The sequence below is a fragment of the Paramormyrops kingsleyae genome, chromosome 15, assembly GCF_048594095.1.
Source record: "Paramormyrops kingsleyae isolate MSU_618 chromosome 15, PKINGS_0.4, whole genome shotgun sequence".
In the NCBI taxonomy this organism is placed as follows: Eukaryota; Metazoa; Chordata; class Actinopteri; order Osteoglossiformes; family Mormyridae; genus Paramormyrops; species Paramormyrops kingsleyae.
The window spans coordinates 2,424,431-2,446,731 of record NC_132811.1 but is presented as its reverse complement, the minus strand read 5'-3'; the positions used below and the strand labels follow the sequence as shown (position 1 = coordinate 2,446,731).

The 22,301-nt window shown below is 44.8% G+C and overlaps 2 protein-coding genes across 6 annotated transcripts; one reads left to right on the top strand and one right to left on the bottom strand.

Annotated features, from left to right (window-relative positions):
- The first annotated feature begins 4,892 nt into the window (after positions 1-4,892).
- Positions 4,893-18,117, top strand: LOC111860425 (ceramide synthase 2-like). Of its 5 annotated transcripts, none has more exons than XM_023844154.1 (12): positions 4,893-5,131; positions 6,718-6,884; positions 8,382-8,499; positions 10,796-10,914; positions 11,213-11,270; positions 12,899-12,949; positions 13,462-13,554; positions 14,452-14,580; positions 15,023-15,129; positions 15,320-15,476; positions 15,630-15,820; positions 17,146-18,117. In XM_023844154.1, exons 2-12 carry the CDS (start codon positions 6,718-6,720, stop codon positions 17,171-17,173), a joined length of 1,218 nt encoding a protein of 405 aa, XP_023699922.1. In that variant the 5' UTR covers positions 4,893-5,131; the 3' UTR covers positions 17,174-18,117. The 5 variants fall into 5 exon arrangements, with proteins under 5 accessions (XP_023699922.1, XP_023699924.1, XP_023699921.1 ...); XM_023844153.2 differs by having other exon boundaries at positions 4,903-4,961; XM_072700123.1 differs by lacking the exon at positions 4,893-5,131 and adding an exon at positions 5,160-5,616.
- Positions 18,118-18,344: 227 nt separating this feature from the next.
- On the bottom strand, positions 18,345-21,981 carry LOC111860424 (kelch-like protein 23). The gene is made up of 3 exons (XM_023844152.2): positions 20,878-21,981; positions 20,354-20,765; positions 18,345-18,951 (listed from the first exon to the last, which is right to left on the bottom strand). The coding sequence occupies exons 1-3, from the start codon at positions 21,851-21,853 to the stop codon at positions 18,648-18,650; spliced, it is 1,692 nt and encodes a 563-aa protein (XP_023699920.1). The 5' UTR covers positions 21,854-21,981; the 3' UTR covers positions 18,345-18,647.
- Positions 21,982-22,301: the final 320 nt, after the last annotated feature.

The following is a 22,301-nucleotide window of genomic DNA, read 5'->3' as shown; positions in this document are numbered from 1 at the left end:
AAAACTGACAATCTTTTTTTTTATTGATATTGTTTGGTTGTTTGTGTTGTCCATCCGAGTCGCCACACCTCAGGGAGAGAGGGAGCAGGGGCCGTCTGTAGAAACTGAACTGGCAAGAAGAGGAAGTGTCCCCGTGACATTTCTGCACCCTCACTAAAGGGACGCCGACATGCGCTTGATTTTAGCTGAATCTGGTGTGATATGTTAGCCAATAAGAGTTTGTAACAATTGCAACAGAAATGTGATTATATTATATTATATTATATTATAATTAATGTACTGCGTGTTGCATATATTTGTGTATTACATGTCAGCCAGGGTGAGATGAAAGAGAGACCCCTACTGGTCACTAAGGGTGCGTGACCCGGCTCGTAAGGTTATGGTCTGATTAGCAGACGTCAACCGAACTATTTTAACCGAGTCCAATTACTTGGGGTAAGCGCTGGGGAAACTTGAAAAACAGCGACCCCTAACTTGAAGGTTACCTCGTATGCAGTGTCATTTTACTTTTAATGAAAGTCTAGGCAGGAGTAGGGAGCAGTCTGGCGTTGGTGTTTACATCTTGGCCGAAATTCCCTCAATTAAACACCTTTTAATCACATAATTTACAAAGTGTTCTGCGCTTGCAAAAACATCGTGGGAAGAAGCATTTGGTAGTGAGATCCTTCTGAACTACGATAATGATGATGGGATCAAGAGATCAAGAAAATATATGCACTCATAATGCGTATGCTTGGAGATTGGGAACTACACCAGAAAAATTCTGAATAATTTCCCTGAAAAGATTTGTAATATATCCCAATAATAAAATAAATGTTGGGGGTGCTTGAACCCCCTCGAATTGTATTTGGGTAATAAATCGATTTCGTGACACTTTGGTGCATGGAATACAATTATGAATCGAGAAACGCCTTTCATCCTGTTCCAGCAGTACTTGCAAGGTACTTGCCGTGATACCATTGTTGGTGACGGGTTTTGTACTTTAGTGAATCTGTTAGTAGTGAGATCTATTTTCTTTTGAACAAAGAGTTTGCACTTCGAGGTCAGTACCACCAGCCAAAGATAACAAAATGAATACACAGTGAACGGAATAAGAGGGGGAGTTTAAAATTATAGGATTACTTAGCAGGTTTAAAAACTCCCCAGCTGTGTTTTATATTCGTGCTAACCCAGTTACCTTGATTTACTACCAGTGGAAACAGGAAGTAGTGCCGCACAGGCCTGGGAGTGCCCCTCCCCGCTCCACCCCGCCCCGCCATCGCCCCAACACCCCAGAGAGCAGGCAGCATTAGGTCATGTTTGGCTTGATGCTGTCTCGTTTCAGGGTGGGTGACCATGCAGAAGACGGGGGAGCCCCAGCAGCGCGGTCAGGGCCTGCCCCGAATCCCCTGGGAATCTCCTGGAGAATACCCTTGCTGCTCTGGGTGCGATGTGAAACGCCGGCTTCCTGCTCACATTCTCCACCTCCCTGACGGTATTGTTGTTGGCCTGCAGTGCAGAGCAGACGCGAGTCAGACAGACCGTCCCCAGGAGCCTGCAGACTGGCTGCGATATATGTTAGTGGTCAGGCAGACACTTAGCAGCATCTGGGAAACACTTCCAGCCGCCGTCCCCAGACTCTCCCCTCTGTTTCGTTTTTAGATTTTTCACACTCCTCTACCTGCCGAGTTTTTAAACATTTTGTATTGCATTAACGGGGCCAACTTATTAATCAGCTTCCTGTGGTCCCCGAAAAGCAAGAATGTTTTGAATTCTGTCATTCAAAAAAGGAGAGATTTTAGTTAAACACAGACCCAATGACTGCGGAGATGCTAAAAGTACCTTCTTAAACAATAAACCTGAGGAAACACATTCACAATGCATTATAATGCATCCATAAAGCATTATAAACATGGCTATAAATATTTGTAAAAAGGCATAACACATTATGCCATGTTTATTATGCATTATGAATGCTTTATGAAGCTCTCATCTATAATGCACTATAAATACATTTATAATGCAGTACAAAGCCTCCTTAATGCTTATACTGACCATTATAATGCATTATAAAGTTATCTATAGTGCATTATAGATGACAGCTTCATAGAGCATTCATCATGCATAACAGACATGGCTATAATGTGTTGTGTCTTTTTATAAATATTTATAAGAGCTCCTTATTAAGTTTAAATAATAGTCTTTATAGTTTCTGTAAAACTTTTTCTGTTTTCTCTTGCTTTTCCTACATCATTAGGTCTTTTGTTTCATGATGCCTCATTATGTGTATAATCTACTGCATAAAAAATAATGTTTTCTCAGGTATAAGTTTCAGGCAGCTACAGCTGAATGAAATGTTTAAAAACTCTCATTAGAATTTCTAATTATACCAACATGTCAACTGGAATCAATTAAAATGACTTTACATCACCGATAATCCTCACTTCATAGCAGTGGTGACTGACATGTTACTTAGCAGAAACTTCATTCACAGCAGCTATCATTCATTACCCTCACAGAAACTTCACTCACAACAGCTATCATTCATTACCCTCACAGTGACGTGCCACTCTAATAAAGGGGTCATTGAAGTAGTGGTGCTTTTTTCCATGAGAAAATTAAACTGCCGCTGGAACAACACGGACACAAGAGAGTGGGGCTGTGTTTTTCTGAGTCATTTAACTGCAAGCCATTTTGCGTGCTGGGTGTCGGGAAAATACACATCACTTTCTACTGAGTCTGCTCTTCCCCTTTTCCCATCTGTCTCCCAGTGACTAAGTGGGAAGGTTCATTTTATTCCTAATGCAGCCAAAGCTTAGATCCTTGTATCCAAAGTTTGGATCCTTGGATCAGATCCCATCGCCTCCATCATTACCCACACCCACCTGCCCCTAGTTGTGTGGCCATAATCTAACATTTCTCTAAGCTGTGCCTCATCTGACCAGGAACAATGGGGGAATTAAGTCAATAAATTAAGCGTGAGCTCTGACAAAACTCAGCACAAAGTGGTGGCTTTGTGTCATAAATCAGCCGAAAATATACCTGGGAGAGAAGCAGTGTAGACCGGAGGCTGACATGAGGCTGGGAGGATGAGGAGCTGCCTGAGCATTTAACGGCAAACAGGCATGTGAATTCTGTTCATCTCAAACCTGAACAAGGCGACCCAGAGCAAAGTTCTGCTGTCTCACACATTCTGGGCTGGGGGCTCGAATCCAACCCCTGCTGTGTGTCTGTGGAGTTTGCATCTGCATTCTGTTCTTGCAGGCTTCCTGTCTAACGCTGGACTGGCATCCGATCCTGGGCCGTCTCCTGCACGGTGCCCTATTCTGCCTGGGAAAGGTGATCTGTGAGCCTGAACAGGACAGATGAATATCTGCAAAACTGTCTTTTTGTTTAGTGCAGCCTGCATGGATGCCGCTGTATTCTCACGCATGATTGCACGTGGACACACCAGTTTTCCTGTGTATGTAGTACATAACTAATCCAATGCATTTTTGGATGCACCTGTGTGAATATTTATTTTCAGCCATCCTATGAAAACACCCGTATCCTAGATAAGTTGTTCTTTGGGGTGTGAAGTAATTACATGTGAAATATAATCTATGGAGAATTCTCCATGGCAAAACCAAGCCAGCTCCATGTGTGAAAATAAGCAGACCAGGTGACCACCACCGAAATGCTGGGGGGGTTCACTACACCCCCCCAGGACATAGAAGTTAGGGTAGGGAGTCATGGTACCCCTTTGTAAACCTTGGCCAGGAGCCATCTGGAATAGCAGCCAGGAAAATGAGCTCGCTGTCTGCCGCCCAAAGCCAGACAGGACAGCCAAAGTGGGCGGGATCTACTGCATCTGTAAGGACCCTTCAGAGGTAATAAGGATCCATCCCTGGCCAGACTTGAGGGTGGAAGCAAGTGGACGTTATGCCTTGAAAGCTCCCACTTTGAATTTCAATTTATTTCCATTCTAAGTTCTTGCAGTGATAGAAGTACAGAACCCCATAGCAATAAGATGTCTGGCACAGCGCATATCGCCCCAGATTTCACCCTTTATTTTGATCAGACTGAGATCGCAGTGCCAGAAACACACTCTCCGCTTTCAGACGTGAAGGCAAGACTAATTTCACACGCCCAGATCAAATAAGTGTAACATTTTCTTTAAAAATCTTTTTCTATAATAGGTTGATTAATTTTGCATGGGAGAAGGTGACTCCATCACAAATTCCATGCTGAGTTCATAGTGAGTTCATGTATAAGGAAATCTAATTGAGCTCTTGAAAAATCACCGGAAGATTTGTTCTCGAGTCCAAGAATTCATTTATCAGCTGGACAGGGTGGGTGAAAGTAAGGAAGAATTAGTTAAGAGTTCTCATCACACAACAGCACTTCGCTGACTCTTCAGTAAACTTGACCACGACTTCCGCATGCATTGCTGCTATCCCGTTTACTTCTATCTGAAGTGATTACACATACGCCAGTTTCTCGCCTTGATTGTTTTGACTGGCCTTCACCTCTTTAATACCCCATTTAACCAAAGACTCTTAAATCAAGATATGATATCTTTCTGTTGAATATGATAAATTATATTCGGAATTCTATTTCGCAAATGTGATACTAAATGAACCATTTATATAAGACTACCAAAGAGATTATATAACCCGTTTTATATAAGAAAATGAGTTTAAAATTTGGCCTATGTTATAACATACAGATGGATGGACGGACGGACGTACGGATAGATAGATAGATAGATAGATAGATAGATAGATATTTAAATGATCGTTTTTAGATGGTATTTCGTATTTATTTTCTGAGCACTGCAGGAGGTCAGCCGATGGGGGCACAGTGCGATCTCTCGGGCAAAGCGATGCTGCGTTTACAGTAGCGCACTAAATCAGCACTTGGGGGCGCTCGTCCCTACCGAAACAACCCACGAAGTGTTCCTTGCAGGTCCGCTATGGTCATCGGCAGAAATGAAGATGTATGTAAGTTTCTTAGCCAGAGGCGTATGAGTAAGACGTCGCATTCGCCTTTTATGTAATGCGGCTTATGCTGAAAGGCATCTCATTAGAATTATTACTATCCTGCCCTGAGTCGAGGCTTCAGAAAGAGCCAGGCGACACCAGCCTGTAGATTAACGACATTCCCCGAACAGGTAATTTAAACTTAAAACTCTTCTCAACATGACTGGCGTAAAACCATGCCATGCCTGCTTTTAATAATATGATGATTTTAAAATGTAATATTGGCTATTGTGCAGTTAAAAAGAAAATTGTTTACATTTCAGTATTCGGTCAGAAATTTGTAAGACGATAAGTGGTTTGATGTAATTTCATGTTATATCTGTAAAATATAGGTTATTTTCGAAATAAGTATTAGTGTGATTTACAATTATTTGCTGTACTAGAGTGATTGAAAACCACCATAAAACGTTTTGCCCAAACCGTGTATATTGCAGCGGCTATAGGACCAGGTGTCCGGGTGTTTATTATAGGGCAGTCCTCCCCGCCCATTCCAGCCAGTCTGTTGCGGGGTTTCAGAGATAGCGGGAATGCTGGTATTTACCGAGGTGGGGGGGGAAGGCGACCCCATACATGCTGCGGGACACCCGGGGTGTAGTACGGGGCAGGAGACCGGGCGGTGAGTGGGTAACTGGCGGCGTTAGTGCCCTTCCTTGTGGTTTGCGTTTGGCGTGGACTCCGGCCATACAGGGTCCGGGAAAGTTCTATCATGTGGCATGTCTGTCGCGTGTTCATTACGATATTTTGTAAAATTCCATTCTTACACTTAATTACCTTGACGTCTCATCAGCCATCTATCATCCTGCAGTGACTTTTATTACTTCTACTACCGCTACTTCTATTAATGTTATATGTCGCAGTGTAGCTATTTGTTTCGCTAGTAATTTCTCTTGATTTTATTCTGTTATAGAAAAACATTGTTGTTCAGTGGTTGTCATGCCTTTACATGTGCGATCTTTCATTCTGGACTTTCTGGATTTACTTGGTCGCTTATGATGTTGCAGCATCAGGTCAGGTGTTAGTTGCTCCATATTTTTCAAAGGATGATTAGCGATCCTTTACTCCAGGGTCATCCTATCGTTTTGAAATACTGACAGGACATCACACACCAGTAATAGATACATTTGGTTCACCACAGTTGAGTTCTGGTGAATTTGGTACATAGCATGCATTTGGATTGGTACTTTGTCATTTACTTGAGTAGGCTTATATTAAAATGTGTTCTTCTGATATTTAACAATCAGTTGTCGAGTTCTAAGAATTTGCATACTTCGTGGAGAATGGTGGGGGTCAATGCTTTGCGGGGGGCGGTCCCTTTATAAAATGTGCCTAGGCCCTAGGGGATTATTGAGCTGCGGGGAGGATCGATCGCGTGGTCCGCATGCGCAGTCCGCCAGTTACGTACCCCTGATGTGGTTGGTAGAATGAGCATCAGTTGGGTTTTAGCTTTGTTAGCGACTAAATAACCCCCCTCGCGCTAAACACACATATTCAAATCTGCACCCGTGGTCGACAGTTTATCCTTTACCTGCGGTAGTAATTGTGCAAAACAGTAGTACTCTTAGCTCACTTAAAGTGAAGCAAAATATTTTCTACTAAGCTAACAGACTTCACTCATCACCTTTGATTGATGGAATATGACGCGTTTTCACACCCACCCAGTGAAGCACGCCTCACCTGTAATTTCCAAATATGCGCACCCCCCCCCACCCCCCACAAGATGGAGGCACTGTTAGATCGATGGCTGTGGTGGCACGAGTACTGGCTCCCCCCGGGCATCACCTGGGATGACATGGAGATGGAGGGAGGCACCCCTCGGCCGCGAGACCTGCTCGCCACGCTTCCCCTGGCCCTGGGCTTCGTCGGCCTGCGTTTCGTCTTCGAGAGGTAAACGCTCAGGGGCGGGGCTCCAGGTGCCTTGCATGTGGTTGGTCGCTCGTCCCTGTGCATGGCCCTCTCGCTCTCTCAGCCTCTGAGCCTCGCCTCAGCCAGAGGCCTCTGCCAGGAACACAGGTGTCTCTGTACCTGTGTATTATGCAAAGGAACCTGTTACAAGGAATGCGACCAGGAGTGGTGCAGAGTGACGAGTAACAAAGAGATACAATCCTTTAGTATGGGCTGAACGCTTAGTGGCGGTTTTCTTATTTGATGTTTCCGGCATAAATAAGGAACCGTGCCGAAACTAAGAAGGCCGCTTGTCATGCATACAAATCGCTTATTCAAAACACGCTAAATGGTTAGGTAAGTGATAGCCTAAGGAGGTGAACACATAGCTTAGTGATGTGTAAGGGAGTTATGTAATGTATGATGGAGTAATGTATAAGGGAGTGATGTATAAGGCAGTAATGTAATGTATAAGGGAGTAATGTAATGTATGAGGGAGTAATGTATAAGGGAGTAATGTAATGTATGAGGGAGTAATGTATAAGGGAGTAATGTAATGTAAGAGGGAGTAATGTCTAAGCGAGTAATGTAATGCATGAGGGAGTAATGTATAAGGGAGTAATGTAATGCATGAGGGAGTAATGTATAAGGGAGTAATGTAATGCATGAGGGAGTAATGTATAAGGGAGTAATTTAATGTACGAGAGAGTAATGTATAAGGGAGTAATGTAATGTATGAGGGAGTAATGTATAAGGGAGTAATTTAATGTATGAGGGAGTAATGTATAAGGGAGTAATGTATGAGGGAGTAACATAATGCTTAAGGGAGTAGAGCCCCCGTGAGTGGAGTTGTCTGGATTTCAGTATTTCTCATGGCAAACAGGGAAACAGGGCCTGGAGGGCCTTGACCTCCCCTTCTTCTCTCTGGTCTTGGTTATTTGAGGTCAAACGCACAGGGTGAACACACACACACCGATGAACACTCACATGTGCATACAGAAACACGCACACACACCGATGTGGTATGCCCTTCTTGGGGGGCTCAGCAGATGAAGTTTTTGTGTCTGTGATCAGAAGCTTGCTGGTTCAAATCCCATCCTTGGTATAATCATGCTGTTGTTGAGCAAGGTCCATCACCCCCTGAGAAACGATAAATGACTCTGCACTCTGACAGCTTTGCTGTCACCTGTGTGTGTCTCAAAGGAGAGCAGGATGAGATGTGCAAAAAAAAAGCATTCTAGTGTATCCAGACTCATATATCGAAAAATGAGAAATAAAGCATCATTTCATTAGACTACAAATCATACTCTTTATTTGCTCCTCCCACAAAGGATGGTCCCCACTTTAAATGATGTGCCCTCATATCAAGTAGCCATTTGAAATGGAAGGTTACTATTTCTGGGACATTCTTAAATATGCACTGTAGCAATGTTTAGTGCATAGCCTATGCAGAGAAGCTGAAAGTTTGCAGACCCCTAACCAGCCTTGAACTCCCTCCAGGGCAGTGGCACGGCCCCTGAGCGTGCAGCTGGGGGTGCGGGACCGGATTCGGGTACGAGTCTCTCCTGTGTCTGAGCTGGAATCCTTCTATAATCAAAACAGCCATCAGCCTTCACAGGTGAGTCTGCTAGAGTAGGCAGAGTGTTTTTTTTCCAGTTTGATTTTCAATTGTTTGAAGGTGAATTAAATATTTTTCCACTGATGGCCCAGAGCTAACCTGGTGGCTGTTTCTTGGGTGAGGTTTGCTGCCCCCTTAGATGTACAGCCCAGGTATTCTAATGGTGCTTCTTGTACGAAAGACAGATACAAACGATGCCCCAAAGCAAACCAAGAGCACCATCTAGTGGTGTAAAAAAATACAGCAAATGGTTCATGAAGGGTCTCTTTGTCTATCACTAGAATACAGCCTATCAGTGTGTATCTGTAGCTTGATCTCGAATCTCCAATGTCTGCAAAGCACAAGGAAACTGACTTTATCTGAATTAATATTCACTGGTGGGCATAGATGTTTGACAAACAGCTGGATATCAGTGTCTCTTTGTGATACCAATACAAAAAAACAGTCTTTTATTTTATGGCCAGGAAGTTTTAAGGTGAGGAGAAAGGGAGGGTCGGGCTTATATAATAACCATATTCTCCTGTTATTGCACCACAGGAGCATCTTGAGGAGAACCTGTCTCCGCTCACACTGGGGGTAGAATAAGGAAGCATTTGGCCTTATTGGTAACACAGAAATAATTGATGAAGCTCCCAAGTATAACTTGGTGCCCTTTGTGTGTCTAATGAAGTCCCTGATCCATCATGATGTCCTCGTAGGGTCATGCATTTCTTAAGACTGCCAGTATGGTAGCAATACTTCAGAAAAGCTGTGCGTTGTGTGGTGGGGCGACTTTTTAAAGTTGAATATCTGTCTGATTTTGGGTTTTTTAGAGAAAAAAATAACTTTTTATAATGTGTAATTATTCTCAGGTTAAAGGTGAACCTTTACCATCCAGCTTACTTCCTTTATCCAGCCCTCCCAGGTCCTCTTATTGATTTATAGATTGACTGTAACATAACATAATGAATGAAGGTATCAGAGCACAGCCAGGATGGGTAAAGAGGAGACCAAACTGAGGCCCAGTTTAAACAGCGAATGCCGTAACCTTGGCCTAAAGTACTATTTTCACAGTAGGTTGAGACGGTTGGACTGGAGACCTTGGTTCCTGGATCCTATTTTTTAAGGATCCTTTGGTTTAATGCTCCTGTCCTTGGTTCCTGGAGTAGTATTACAGAAAAGGGCTGCTGCTCTTTCAGAAAAAAACATCACGTTTATGGTGATTTTCATTGAGTTGAGTTAGTGTGACAATAGATGACTGCCGACCACATAAACTCCAAGTTAAATTATGATGGAATTGCTGAGGAGGAATTTTATAACTTTCAGGGACCTTGCAGGCTTCCCTCTTGCATAAGCCGCTCAGGATCGGGGCCTGAGAGAGGCAGGGATACCCCGGTAGATCCAGGTTGCGAAGGTAATATGTGAAATTGCGCCGTAGAGCTCAAGGTGACATTTTACTTGGTGCCCAGAATTTCTAAGAACACGCGTGCTCTTCACTGGATAGCCATTCTGTACTCCACTCACTTGTCTGGGCAGGGGCAGCCTATGGCTCAGTGGCAGTCATCAGATGGTTACCAGTTCAAGCCCAGCTTCCCCAGCTCCATGGGTGCTGCTGTAGGTGGCCTCCCTTCCCAGCCAAGCTTGCTCTCTCCTGTGTGCGTCATGGAAAGCAAGAGGAGAGTTTCCCCGCAGGGATCAATGAAGTTATTAGGTCATTTTTATTATTCATATGTGCCTCTGCAGCGGGGAGTTCCCACGTCACCTGCGGGCAACACATTTACGAGAGACTCCTCCCCCTGCAGGGCCTTGAACTGTGTCACTGTCTACAAGTCAAGTTTAAGCGTGACAGGGCAAATCTGCACTCATATTAGTCTTGGGCGGTTTGCAATTATCGATTTCTCAATCAATCATGGTTTTATTTGTCACGTACACAGTTATTCTCGGTACAAAATGCAGTGAAATGCTTAGTTGCTGTAGGGCTGTGAAAGCAGAGACACAATTGGAAAGAAGCTAAAGATAAATAACATCAATAAACATTAAACATTAATCATAAATATCCATAAATAGAGTGCAATTTGCAGTAATGCGACAGGTGGAAGTCAAAAGTATTTATATACGTCCAACGGGAGAACATCTGAGGCTGCACAGGAGTATGTTGAGTAGGCTGTAGTGGGACACCGTCTATGCATAGATCCTAAACACTGTCCCCTAAGGATCTGAATGCCTGGGGAAAAAACCTTTTCCCAGCTTTATTTATCTGTACCGTCTCCTTGAACACACCAGCCAGCGTGCTTTAATTCTTTCCGCCCCTGTTCAGAGCTCCATCATCAGCCTCAGTAAGAAGTGCGATCTCACTCAGCGGCAAGTCGAGACATGGTTCCGTCATCGCAGGAATCAGGACAGGCCGAGCAACACCAAGAAGTTCTGCGAAGCCTGGTAAGTCCTGCGTTAACGTGGTACTTCTGAAAGTCACACACTGCCAGAGGTGGAAGTTTCAGGTTCAGAAAGTAAAAATCCAGGCCAAGATTTTGTTTCAGCCAACCTGTTGAGTACTATATGACTGTGACTCTTTATATTCAACTGGTTGGTTGAAACTAAATCCTGGTCAGGATTTTTTACTTTCTGGACCTGAAATTTCCACCTATGCACATTGCGCGTGCTTCTCCCTCCCGCTGCTTTATCATACACAGGCATCGGCCCTCTGGTCTTTATCCTGTTCTCTTTCGTTTTGCAGCTGGAGGTTTGCTTTCTACCTCTTGGCGTTTTTTGTCGGTCTCGCATCTTTGATCAATGTAAGTGATCCAGTTGTGTTTGTGTGGAGGGTGTGTCTTTGTGGGGGTGAAGTTTCACATGTTCTCCCCATGTTTGCTGTTCTCTTGGTTCTCTGGTTACGTCTAGTAAACCAAAGTCCTGTGGTTAGGTGATTGACGACCTCTGAATGGCCTGTAGCGTGGTGTGTGTGTGTGTGTGTGTGCCCTGTGATGGACGCCTTGTGTGTGTGTGCCCTGTGATGGACGCCTTGTGTGTGTGTGTGTGTGTGTGTGTGCCCTGTGATGGACGCCTTGTGTGCGTGTGCCCTGTGATGGACGCCTTGTGTGTGTGTGTGTGCCCTGTGATGGACGCCTTGTGTGCGTGTGCCCTGTGATGGACGCCTTGTGTGTGTGTGCCCTGTGATGGACGCCTTGTGTGTGCGTGTGCCCTGTGATGGACACCTTGTGTGTGTGCCCTGTGATGGACGCCTTGTGTGTGTGTGCCCTGTGATGGACGCCTTGTGTGTGTGTGTGCCCTGTGATGGACGCCTTGTGTGTGTGTGCCCTGTGATGGACGCCTTGTGTGTGTGTGCCCTGTGATGGACGCCTTGTGTGTGTGTGCCCTGTGATGGACGCCTTGTATGCGTGTGTGTGCCCTGTGATGGACGCCTTGTGTGTGTGTGCCCTGTGATGGACGCCTTGTGTGTGTGTGTGTGTGTGTGCCCTGTGATGGACGCCTTGTGTGCGTGTGCCCTGTGATGGACGCCTTGTGTGTGTGTGTGCCCTGTGATGGACGCCTTGTGTGTGCGTGTGCCCTGTGATGGACACCTTGTGTGTGTGTGCCCTGTGATGGACGCCTTGTGTGTGTGTGCCCTGTGATGGACGCCTTGTGTGTGTGTGCCCTGTGATGGACGCCTTGTGTGTGTGTGCCCTGTGATGGACGCCTTGTGTGTGTGTGCCCTGTGATGGACGCCTTGTGTGTGTGTGTGCCCTGTGATGGACGCCTTGTGTGTGTGTGTGCCCTGTGATGGACGCCTTGTGTGTGTGTGCCCTGTGATGGACGCCTTGTGTGCGTGTGCCCTGTGATGGACGCCTTTTGTGCGTGTGCCCTGTGATGGACGCCTTTTGTGCGTGTGCCCTGTGATGGACGCCTTGTGTGTGTGTGCCCTGTGATGGACGCCTTGTGTGTGTGTGTGCCCTGTGATGGACGCCTTGTGTGTGTGTGCCCTGTGATGGACGCCTTGTGTGTGTGTGCCCTGTGATGGACGTCTTGTGTGTGGGTGTGCCCTGTGATGGACGCCTTGTGTGCGTGTGCCCTGTGATGGACGCCTTGTGTGCGTGTGCCCTGTGATGGACGCCTTTTGTGCGTGTGCCCTGTGATGGACGCCTTGTGTGCGTGTGCCCTGTGATGGACGCCTTTTGTGCGTGTGCCCTGTGATGGACGCCTTGTGTGCGTGTGCCCTGTGATGGACGCCTTGTGTGCGTGTGCCCTGTGATGGACGCCTTGTGTGCGTGTGCCCTGTGATGGACGCCTTGTGTGCGTGTGCCCTGTGATGGACGCCTTTTGTGCGTGTGCCCTGTGATGGACCCGTCCTGCCTACGCCCTCGTCGTTCCTGCCCTCAGACTCGCTTCCTGCTTTCACTGGCTCTCTCTCTCTTCCTGCCCTCAGGCGCCTTGGCTTTGGGACCAGAGGGCATGCTGGCACGGATACCCAAAACAAGTGAGTCCAGGCGGCACCTGTGACTGCTCCACCCAAACACATGCACGCGTGGACTAAATATGCGTGATCATCCACGTCTCTCTCGGCCCAACACATCAACGTCATAAGGAAACAAGTTCATAACAGCACTGAAATGCTGAGTGTTAACTGGGCTTTGTTGCACCACACACCTAAAATAGTTTCTTTTGTAAATAGGAAACTCTCCCTCTTTTCATACAAAAGGATATGAATTTGGCTGCAGAGCAAGTCCTTGAGTACTTCCCCCTATTGTTTCACAGCTCCCCCCCCCTCGCCTTGGGTTCTGTAATCTGCAGCGTGTTTACTTCCCCTACGTCGACTCCACTGCTCTTACGGCTTGGCCTTGGGAGATTTACGAAAGTTATGTTAAAGTCTTATCTAGCTCTGATTTAAAGGAACCCAGGGTTTTAGCTTCCGCTACACTAACCGGAAGACTATTCCATACTCCAACTACACGCTGTGTAAAGTGCTTTCTTTCATGCTGGTCTCCACAGTCCATCGCAGAAGCTCACTACTGGTATTACGCAATGGAACTGGCCTTCTACTGGTCCCTCCTTCTCTGTGTCTCCGTGGATGTGAAGAGGAAGGTACGCTTCAGCCGAGGGGCTAAGCCACCCCCCCCCCCCCGACACTGCACTGTTGTAGATATGCATATGTCACTAGAAAGTCCCAATTCTCTGTCTCTGCAAAGGTCACTGGGTCACTGGATTTGACGATCTCTTGGTTCATGTCTGTTTGCTCTGCTGTCCCGTTTACTTATTAAAGACAGAAATTGCAGTCTTTATATATTTTCATTCATATTTATTTAGCAAATGCTTTTGCCTGAAGCTGTGTACAACACGGCAGATAATACGTTTATGTATTATGGCCTTTTGAAAAGCGTACAGGGTATTTATGCTCTGGAACTTTTATCTTAGTTCACATTACCGGTCTTGTAATCTTGGTTTGCAGTTGACTGATTTGTCGTCGTTGATCACATTCACATTCACTCTATAGTCACATCTTCAGTGTTTGACTTTCAGTCTCTATTTTGTCTCAGATCTGATTTAATGAATTGTACTGGGGCAAGTCACACCCAGATCACCTTTCCAGCAGCCCAGTCTGCCTTCCCTTACCACCCAGGCAAATCACACCAGCCTCCATAGTGGGCGTTTACCAATAGCACTTTGCTTTCTGTCTGCACTCCCGCTGATTTTCTGTTTAAAATCCTACAGAAATGGATCAGTGCAGGCAATAGTGCACTGCTGCTGTTCCAGGAAACACATGGTCATAGTGCCTTTATAACCCCTTATGGACAAATGAAAATACATTAATTCACTTAGAAGTCACTGAGTGCCTGTAAACATTACTGAAAGATATGTATTTGCAGTCCTATAATTAACTGGTCTAAAATACGCCACATGACACTTACTGACAGGTCAGTATTCAGAACAAGTAGTTTGGAAGTATCTACCCCAGATTCAATTAATTTTTTTTCTTCCCAGGATTTCAAAGAACAGATCATTCATCATGTGACCACCATCTTCCTGATTGGCTTCTCGTACTGTGCCAATTACGTCCGTATTGGGACACTGGTATTGATGATTCACGACTCGACGGATATTCTCCTAGAGGTAGGAGTAGCTCTGTGTGATTTCCAGCATACCGAATTTTATTATACTATTATTACGTTTCAGTTGACGGTGCACTCACTTGGAATATGACTCACTTGGCATGTAGACTTCAAGTTCATAATTTGCAACGGTGTTTTCTATTGGGAATTGGTGTATTCCATTGGTCAGAGTTATAGGGCAGCGTTTGTGACTCTTATGTACAAACTCCCTTCAGGAGCAAATACCTGAGGACACAGAAGGATCCCTGCCCTAATCTCCTTGTGTGTGATCACATTGTATCTTTGTTCAAATGCCTCAATGTCCAAATTTTAGGCAAATCAAAACACATCTAAATAAGATTAATAACAGTTGCTAGTGGACGAGCATGAGGCTTGTTGTATGGTGTCCTGTTTAGCCGAAATAGAGCAGATGAGCAGATAGTATATGTGTTGTCTCTCCACAGTCTGCCAAGATGTTAAACTACGCTGGCTGGAAGAAGATATGTGACGTTTTGTTTGTCATTTTTGCTGTGCTCTTCCTGGTGACCCGCCTCGTGCTGTTTCCCGGCAAGTACGAGACTAGCTTCTGATATGACAATAAAGGTGTAACCATGGAATGACGATTTGCTAAAGAATCACACTCAGACCAGTCCGGTTTTCTTAATGAACCTGGTTCACCGGGCGTTACACTCAGTGGCGCAATGCTGTGAAATGCAGTAGGTCAGGGTGCTGAATGATTCATGCCATCTCTTTGCTTTCAGGATCATCCATGCGACGCTGGTCTTGTCTATGGAGTTCTTCAAACCTTTCTTTGGCTATTACTTCTTTAATGTCCTTCTGCTGGTTCTCCAAGCGCTGCATGTGTTCTGGGCCTGGCTCATCCTGCGTATGGTCTACAAATTTATCTTCCTGGGCAAGGTGAGTACGGCTCCCCTATGGATTACCCAGCATGCTCCGGCGTACAGCGAGACCAAAAGCCTGAACGGTTAAAGATAATCCTCATGGTGTGATATTAGTGTTGGGTTGTCCTCGATCTACGTCAAACCAAGCTCAACTCTCCTGGTCCTGTAGGTGAAGCGAGATGAGCGCAGTGATGAAGAGAGCTCTGATGAAGAGGATGAGAGGGCAGATGAGGAAGATGTGTCTGCCCGGAACGAAAGAGAGTGTGCCCTCAAATCAAAGCTGACTGTCTTGTCCAATTGTGTCCTCAACAATTTCAGCAACAGGAGGAAGGGTTCTACCTGCACAATGCCCAAGACCAGGTAGTCATATGCTTCTGTACTATGTGAAATGTTCAGAAATGCCACTCTGTTGTTCATTACATATTAATAGTCATTCCTTATTTACTGCACATGGCCCACTGATAATTTCAAACTACACTTTCTAAACTGTATGGATTTTTGGCAATCAATGAACATTTTTAGTGTCTCTTACCTGTTTTTTTGTGTTGTTATGCAAATGCAACAAAAGTTGTAACCGAGATTACTCTCAAGACATTGGTAGCAAAGTTCATTGTTAGTCATTCATATAGAGTCCATTTAGAAAAACAGTATAATTAGCAAACCAGAATGTTCAATCTGGCCTATTCTGTGAAGTTACACTGGCATCACCACTAACTTTAATTCTACTAATAATCTGCTACAAGATAAAATATATGTAACATTTATGCCTCAGTACAGCACAGTAAAGTGTTACTTAAGCTGTTAGTAATGTTGCAAAGTTTAAGTTGCTAATGTTGTTTTAAGTTTTTATGAAACCTACTGCTTTTTATAATAATAAGTTTTTGGGATTTGGCTTGAAAACATCATAAGTTAGACTAACAATGTGTGGTACAAGAGCGCCCCCAAGTGTCAGACAGAAGGTGACCCAAGAGCCTGTCAATGCCATGGGGGATGGTCAATTTCAGGATAATATTTACATGTTTAGTTGTGTTTAGCTTGCAGCTTCTTTAATTTCTTTATTCGTTTAATGTTGGAGGAATATTTAATCTAGTTTGGGTTGCCTGATGCACAGTTTGCAAGCAAACCACCCTGACATGTTCCTGCTTTTGTGTGAAGGTGCAATATTTGATGGTCATATTCCTCCTGCCCTGAGTTTTCTTTATCATTAATTTGATCATTTTTATAATTTTCTTTCCATAATTTTCTATAATTCTGTAAAATTTCTTTAAGGTACAGAAAGAATTATAGTTATTGTAGGATTGTAGAATGAATTGGATGTTAAACTTTTGACTCTCTATAGCACAAAAATTGTTCATATTCTATGAGTGATAATGGAAAATAAAAAACTTGTAAATTAAAGGACAGATGGCGAATTACTGCAATGTCTGCAATCCTGTACCGGACAAAAAAGTCATGACAATGAGTACAAAGGATAAAGACACAGAGCAAAAGACAATTAGACATTATGCCAAAAATTAAATTAGCATTTTAGTTTGGTTTCAAGGTTATGCATATGGTTTCATATTCTCACTTAAAATAATTTTCAAAAAGATAAAAAAAAAACTCAGTGCCTATAATTCTTAAAGTGTATAAAGTACCACATTGAATTATTAGATTGCATACAGACTAAACTGTCACTCACTCAGTTTCAGGACTATGGAAAAACCCAACTGAAATCAGGGATTCTGGAACCAACTGTGGAAAAAACTCAGCCCTTCATGTCAGCAAACAGACCCTCAGGACACATGGACTGCAGAATGGAAGGAAACCCTTAGTGCTTTGGATGGGCAAACAGAGCAGCTCACAGGACAGTGCTTTGGTTCTTATGTGAACCAAATTGTACATCCATGGGAGTCGAGGAAGTCACACATCTCTGAACTTCACTAGAGAATTCAAACTGCAGAGATGGACTGATAACACATTCTGAACGGCTAATCCACTGAATTTTCGATCTGTGTCCATTTTTCCCCCTTTCCATACATCCGTTGTACCCACTTGCCCTAGATGGGTTTGCAGGGGTCCAGAACCTATCCCAGAAACCACAGGTGCAGAGCAGAGAATAACCCAGGAAGGGACGCTAACCCATCACAGGACACATTCATCACACACAACCTTCACAACTACGGACAATTTGACAACTCCAACTCTTCTTCCCAATTTTCTGTATGTGGACATGAACTTGTCTTGCAGCAAAACCTTCTCTGCACTGTGACATTCTATGTGACTACATAGAGACTAGGAATCATTCAGGTTTATGTTCAGCTTTATGAGCAATATAGACAGTTGGGAGTATTCCTCCAGTGCACCATATCATAATCATTTCATGAGCCAAATGAAATTGTAACTGAAATCATTTAGTGCAAAGACATTTTCTCCCTACTGTGTTTGCTGAAAGCCTGACGAGATCCGGCATTATTCATGTAAACACTCTGAAATCCAACGTGAATTTAACTCACTTCCTACCCCTCCGCCATGTTGTTCTATGGATGCATGTGCAGCAGTTAAAGCTGAATTGGAAGATTCAGCCCCATTCTCGCCAGGGATGTGTTCTGAAGATGGATGGATGGAATTTTTATACACTTTGTATTATAAAATCCAAATTAAATGCATTGAATTAAGTTACATTATATTCTATACCCACTGAATACAAATTCTCAATCATATAATAAAAACAAACAATTTTGAAAAAAGAATTACTGTACTAAGTAAAAAAATTCAAACATAAATTCTGTTACTTTTGGTACGAGCGCCACTCAATGGAAATACATATCTAACTTTACTTCTTTTTGATGGTGTTTTTCCTGCCAAGTTCATACTGAAAATAGCTTCTCTGTGCCAACTGTCATGAGTTCTCTTACCATAATATTTTAATATCATATGACCAAGCTAATTTTAGCCACTTACAGTATGCAAAGCATCCCAAACACTGGTAAGTGGTCTCTCCTGTTACCAAAGAACATATTTTAACAAAACTTAATGCATGTATGTCTGATACCAATAAACTGGAAGGATTATGAACATGCATTTCAATGTACGTATCAAACAACAGATCTAGAGTGTAACGTATGTGGAGAGTCTAGTGTAAACTTGTAGGCCTACTTATGGTAACTGTACAGGTACAATGGTACATTGATGATACCATCCAAAATCAACTACAGAACCGAACTGTGACACAACCGCGGATTGGAACAGGGCAGGGAATCTCATTATCTATTTCCATACAGGTGTCTGTGTAGGGATCCAGCAGTATCATATTGGGAAGCGTTTTGTTTCCCTTCCGCTCCCCCAGTAGGAAGATCTGCCCACTGGAAGTTGTCCCCCCCGTGAAGAACTTCCTCTCTAGACATGCTTCATCCAGAATGGTCCACTCGTCGGTCTTCACATCCAGGCGTAAGGCTTGACCTCCAAAGAGATAGATGGCGCCATTGAGCACTGTTGCTTGAAGATCATACCTTGAGATCAGACGATGAACTGGCTTCAGGACTCACACACATAACTGGGACAAGCTGATACTTTTCACTTTACAAATGAACCCCAGAAATGTCATGCACTGCCAATGCAGGCTACTCAGACTGGTCTGGCTGCGTTTGAGTGAGCATTCTGAAGAGCTGATGCCAAACATCATGGAAGTGAGCAACATCCAATGAACTGGGACTCATTCGATGGTGGTTAGCTCAGTGGCCTAGGGATTTGTGTTCATGCCTGGAAGGCTATGCATTCATATCCCATCGCCAGCAGAGTAATCATATAATTTTTGGGTTCTTCAGAAAGGCCCTTAACCCCAACTAAATCAGGACTGACCACACCCTGCTTTCATCCCAAACTTCCCTCACTCGAATATCGCTTTGGACAAAAGTGTCTACTAAACAAATGTACGGTAAAGGCCATTATTGCATGAGGCTATTTAGTCTTTTGAGTTCCTGTAAGTGAATAATTACAGAAGTGTAATGTATGTGAACGGCAATGGCACTTGTTTAGTAAGTGGAGGTAAACTTCACAGGTTATTAGGTAATTAGAAAAAGACTGCATCTACATGGTCTGCGTCTGGATTATTATAAACCTGTTATGCAAAGGATACAATCATCATTGTTCTTGATCCTTCTTTTACGTGCTCCTGTGTACGGAAGTACGGAGCCCCTTAGGTGTCACGGTAGAAAAAAAAATATTATTTCGTTCGCACGAATTAGTAATTCGAGGGTTATTACTGCCGCGGAAGCGTATTACTGCCACGACATAAAAAAATATTCTCACTATTACGTTATAACGTGAAAATATTACGTTATAACGTGAAAACATCACGTTAAAACGAGAAATCGTATCACGTGGTAACGTGAAAACATCAGATGACACTAATTAATTATCTCCAAATAATTGTATTAAGAAGACGTGCTTTAGGCTGGGGTCAGTGCAAATGTAATGAAGTCGGTGAGGGGATATATTTCTTATGTACTTGATGAGAGCTGCAGAAATTCAAAATCAAAGGGGATGCATAACACCGCCCCTGATCAATTTAACTTTTAATCCTATCGGGATAGGTTTCCATGTTATAACGTGATAGTGAGAATGTTTTTTTTATTATGTAGCGGCAGTAATACGCTTCCGTACCTGTGCGTGTCCATCCCATATGCACCACCTATTTGTTGTATATTTATCGTTTCACCTTAATGTACTTTGTTTAGAACCGTTTCGTTTCTTATTGCACTGCTCCATCCCCCCCATGCACCCATCCCCTGCCCTGCAACTGTAGCATAATAATTCCACTGTGCTGCTTGGGATACGTGACAAAAAAAAACTTGAAATTTAAATAAGTGAAAAATCCATCAATGCCTAAGGTAACGTATGAGAAATACAGACCTTGGAAGAGGGGAGTAGGAGACAACGTCCCATTGGTCAGTCTCCAGCTGGTACCTCTGAATGCCACTGTATACCTCCCCATTCTCGTCTAAGCCACAAGCCACGTAGATGCAGTTCTCCATGGAGACTGTGGCTGCTCTCTCCACTGCTCGCACCATGGCGCTGACGCTCCCCCAGCTCCCCGCCCCCACCAGCAGCTTCTCCACATCAGGCACGAGCCCCTCATCCATGCTGCCACCCAGAACGAACACTTCGTCCCCCAGGCCCACCGAGCAGTGGCTGTGGCGGGACTTTTGCAGTGCAGGTCCGTCCACCCAAGTGCCACTGCTGCACCGGAAAACAAGCACCCAGTCCACACTGTACCAGACAACCTCGTCGCGGAAATAACCGCCAGTCACCACCATGTTCTCACCTGTAAAAAAGAGAGGACCCAGCTGTGAGGGTGAGATAATGCTAACGAGCACTAACGGGCTTTTGTGTTTTTGCATTCAAGCTTTTCCACTCCTTGTCTAAGAAAACATTACCTACAGCAGCCACTGAAAACTGGGTGAGGTTCTTCTTTCGGAAGGGCGCACAGGACTGCCACATCCCACAGCGAGGATGGAACTGGAACAGGCTCTGCTCATCGTGATCATGGGGGCCACCGAGGATGTAGAGTGTTTCTCTTACTCGGGTTCGAGGGCTTGGCCGGGGAACAGTCCAGCTTGCGGGTGGGTGTGCATCTAGTTTACATATGAGTCTGGCCCGGGGATCGGAGCCCTTGACGCTTGTCAGCATCTCGTTGATGTAGGGTAGGGAGAGGCACTCGGGTCGAACGAGACCAGCTAGCTCCAGGAAGTCTTCCTCACGGCTGGGGTCAAAGGTCGCCCATCGCAGGATCACTTCAAAGGCTAGATCTTCCCGGGGCAGAAACAAGTCCTCGCTGGAAAGGAGGCTGGCCACACTCTCCTTCGTCAGATACAGAAAGTCCTCCTCGCATGCAAGGGCGGGCAAGTGGCTGAGCGCGACGTTTCGCGCCGCCGTGTACAATTCCAGACAGCCCAGCTGCCAGGCGTACGCCATCATGCCCATGCAGTTGCTCAGGTGAAGCTCGCGCTCAAGAAACTTACAGCAGAGCAGCCGCGCCTGCGACAGCTGAAGGAAGTCAGCCGCCTGCAGGATCCCCAGCACATTCTCCCTGTCCAGGGGCAGCTCGGAAGTCCGAGCGAAATGCATCAGGACGCGGAACTGCTCCAGGGCCACCCCTTTGATCTCGATGTGACTGCGGCTGCTCTCCTGGCCCCCCCCGTAGAACAGAGCCTGGAAGTAAGGGCTCAGGCTGGCCAGCCTCCGCCGGCTGACGAGGAAGCACTCCGTCTGCACCTGGAGAACCGTCTCAGGCACGTCTCCCTGCGGCGGCTCCTCCGAAGGCCCGCAGACGCGCACGTCAGCCGGGTCCAATTCGGAAGAAGCGCTGACGTCCAGACTGGGGGCTTCGTGCTGTAACTGACTGGAAGCCATGGTACCAACTATACTCCAAATAAACTTCTCCTGTGAAGTATTTTTATCCCCAGGACCATGTGTCAGGCTGCTTCCAGCTTAATGCTGGAAGTCATTTTACTTTGATAAACAAGGTCTAAATATAGCACCCCCCCCCCCCCACCCACTATGCCATTGGCTAAAAACATTAGCACATCTAAAGCTCAGAACACTGTCATCAGCGACCATAAGCAGCTAATGCGTTGCCAATGGATGGATGGACATGGTGCAGCAGGAAAATGTCTGCTGGTGACACTGACAACTGGAGACATTTCATATGATCATATGAACAACTGTATAAAATGAGCAATTATGTAGTATTTCTGCAAACAAAAAAGCAGATGGGTCTCCCTAAGTGAAAGAGCAGAAGTTACCGACACAGTGTGCTAACAAAACATTTAAGATCACCATTGTAAAATTTTATAAACGC

Coding starts and splice junctions, on each gene's coding strand:
- LOC111860425 (XM_023844153.2), top strand. Junction 12,950..13,461: donor GGCACGGATACCCAAAACAA/GTGAGTCCAGGC, acceptor TGGTCTCCACAG/TCCATCGCAGAAGCTCACTA. Junction 15,477..15,629: donor AATTTATCTTCCTGGGCAAG/GTGAGTACGGCT, acceptor CTGGTCCTGTAG/GTGAAGCGAGATGAGCGCAG.
- LOC111860424 (XM_023844152.2), bottom strand. CDS start 21,853: ATGGCTTCCAGTCAGTTACAGCACGAAGCCCCCAGTCTGGACGTCAGC. Junction 20,766..20,877: donor GTTTTCAGTGGCTGCTGTAG/GTAATGTTTTCT, acceptor TCTTTTTTACAG/GTGAGAACATGGTGGTGACT. Junction 18,952..20,353: donor TCCTACTCCCCTCTTCCAAG/GTCTGTATTTCT, acceptor TCTGATCTCAAG/GTATGATCTTCAAGCAACAG.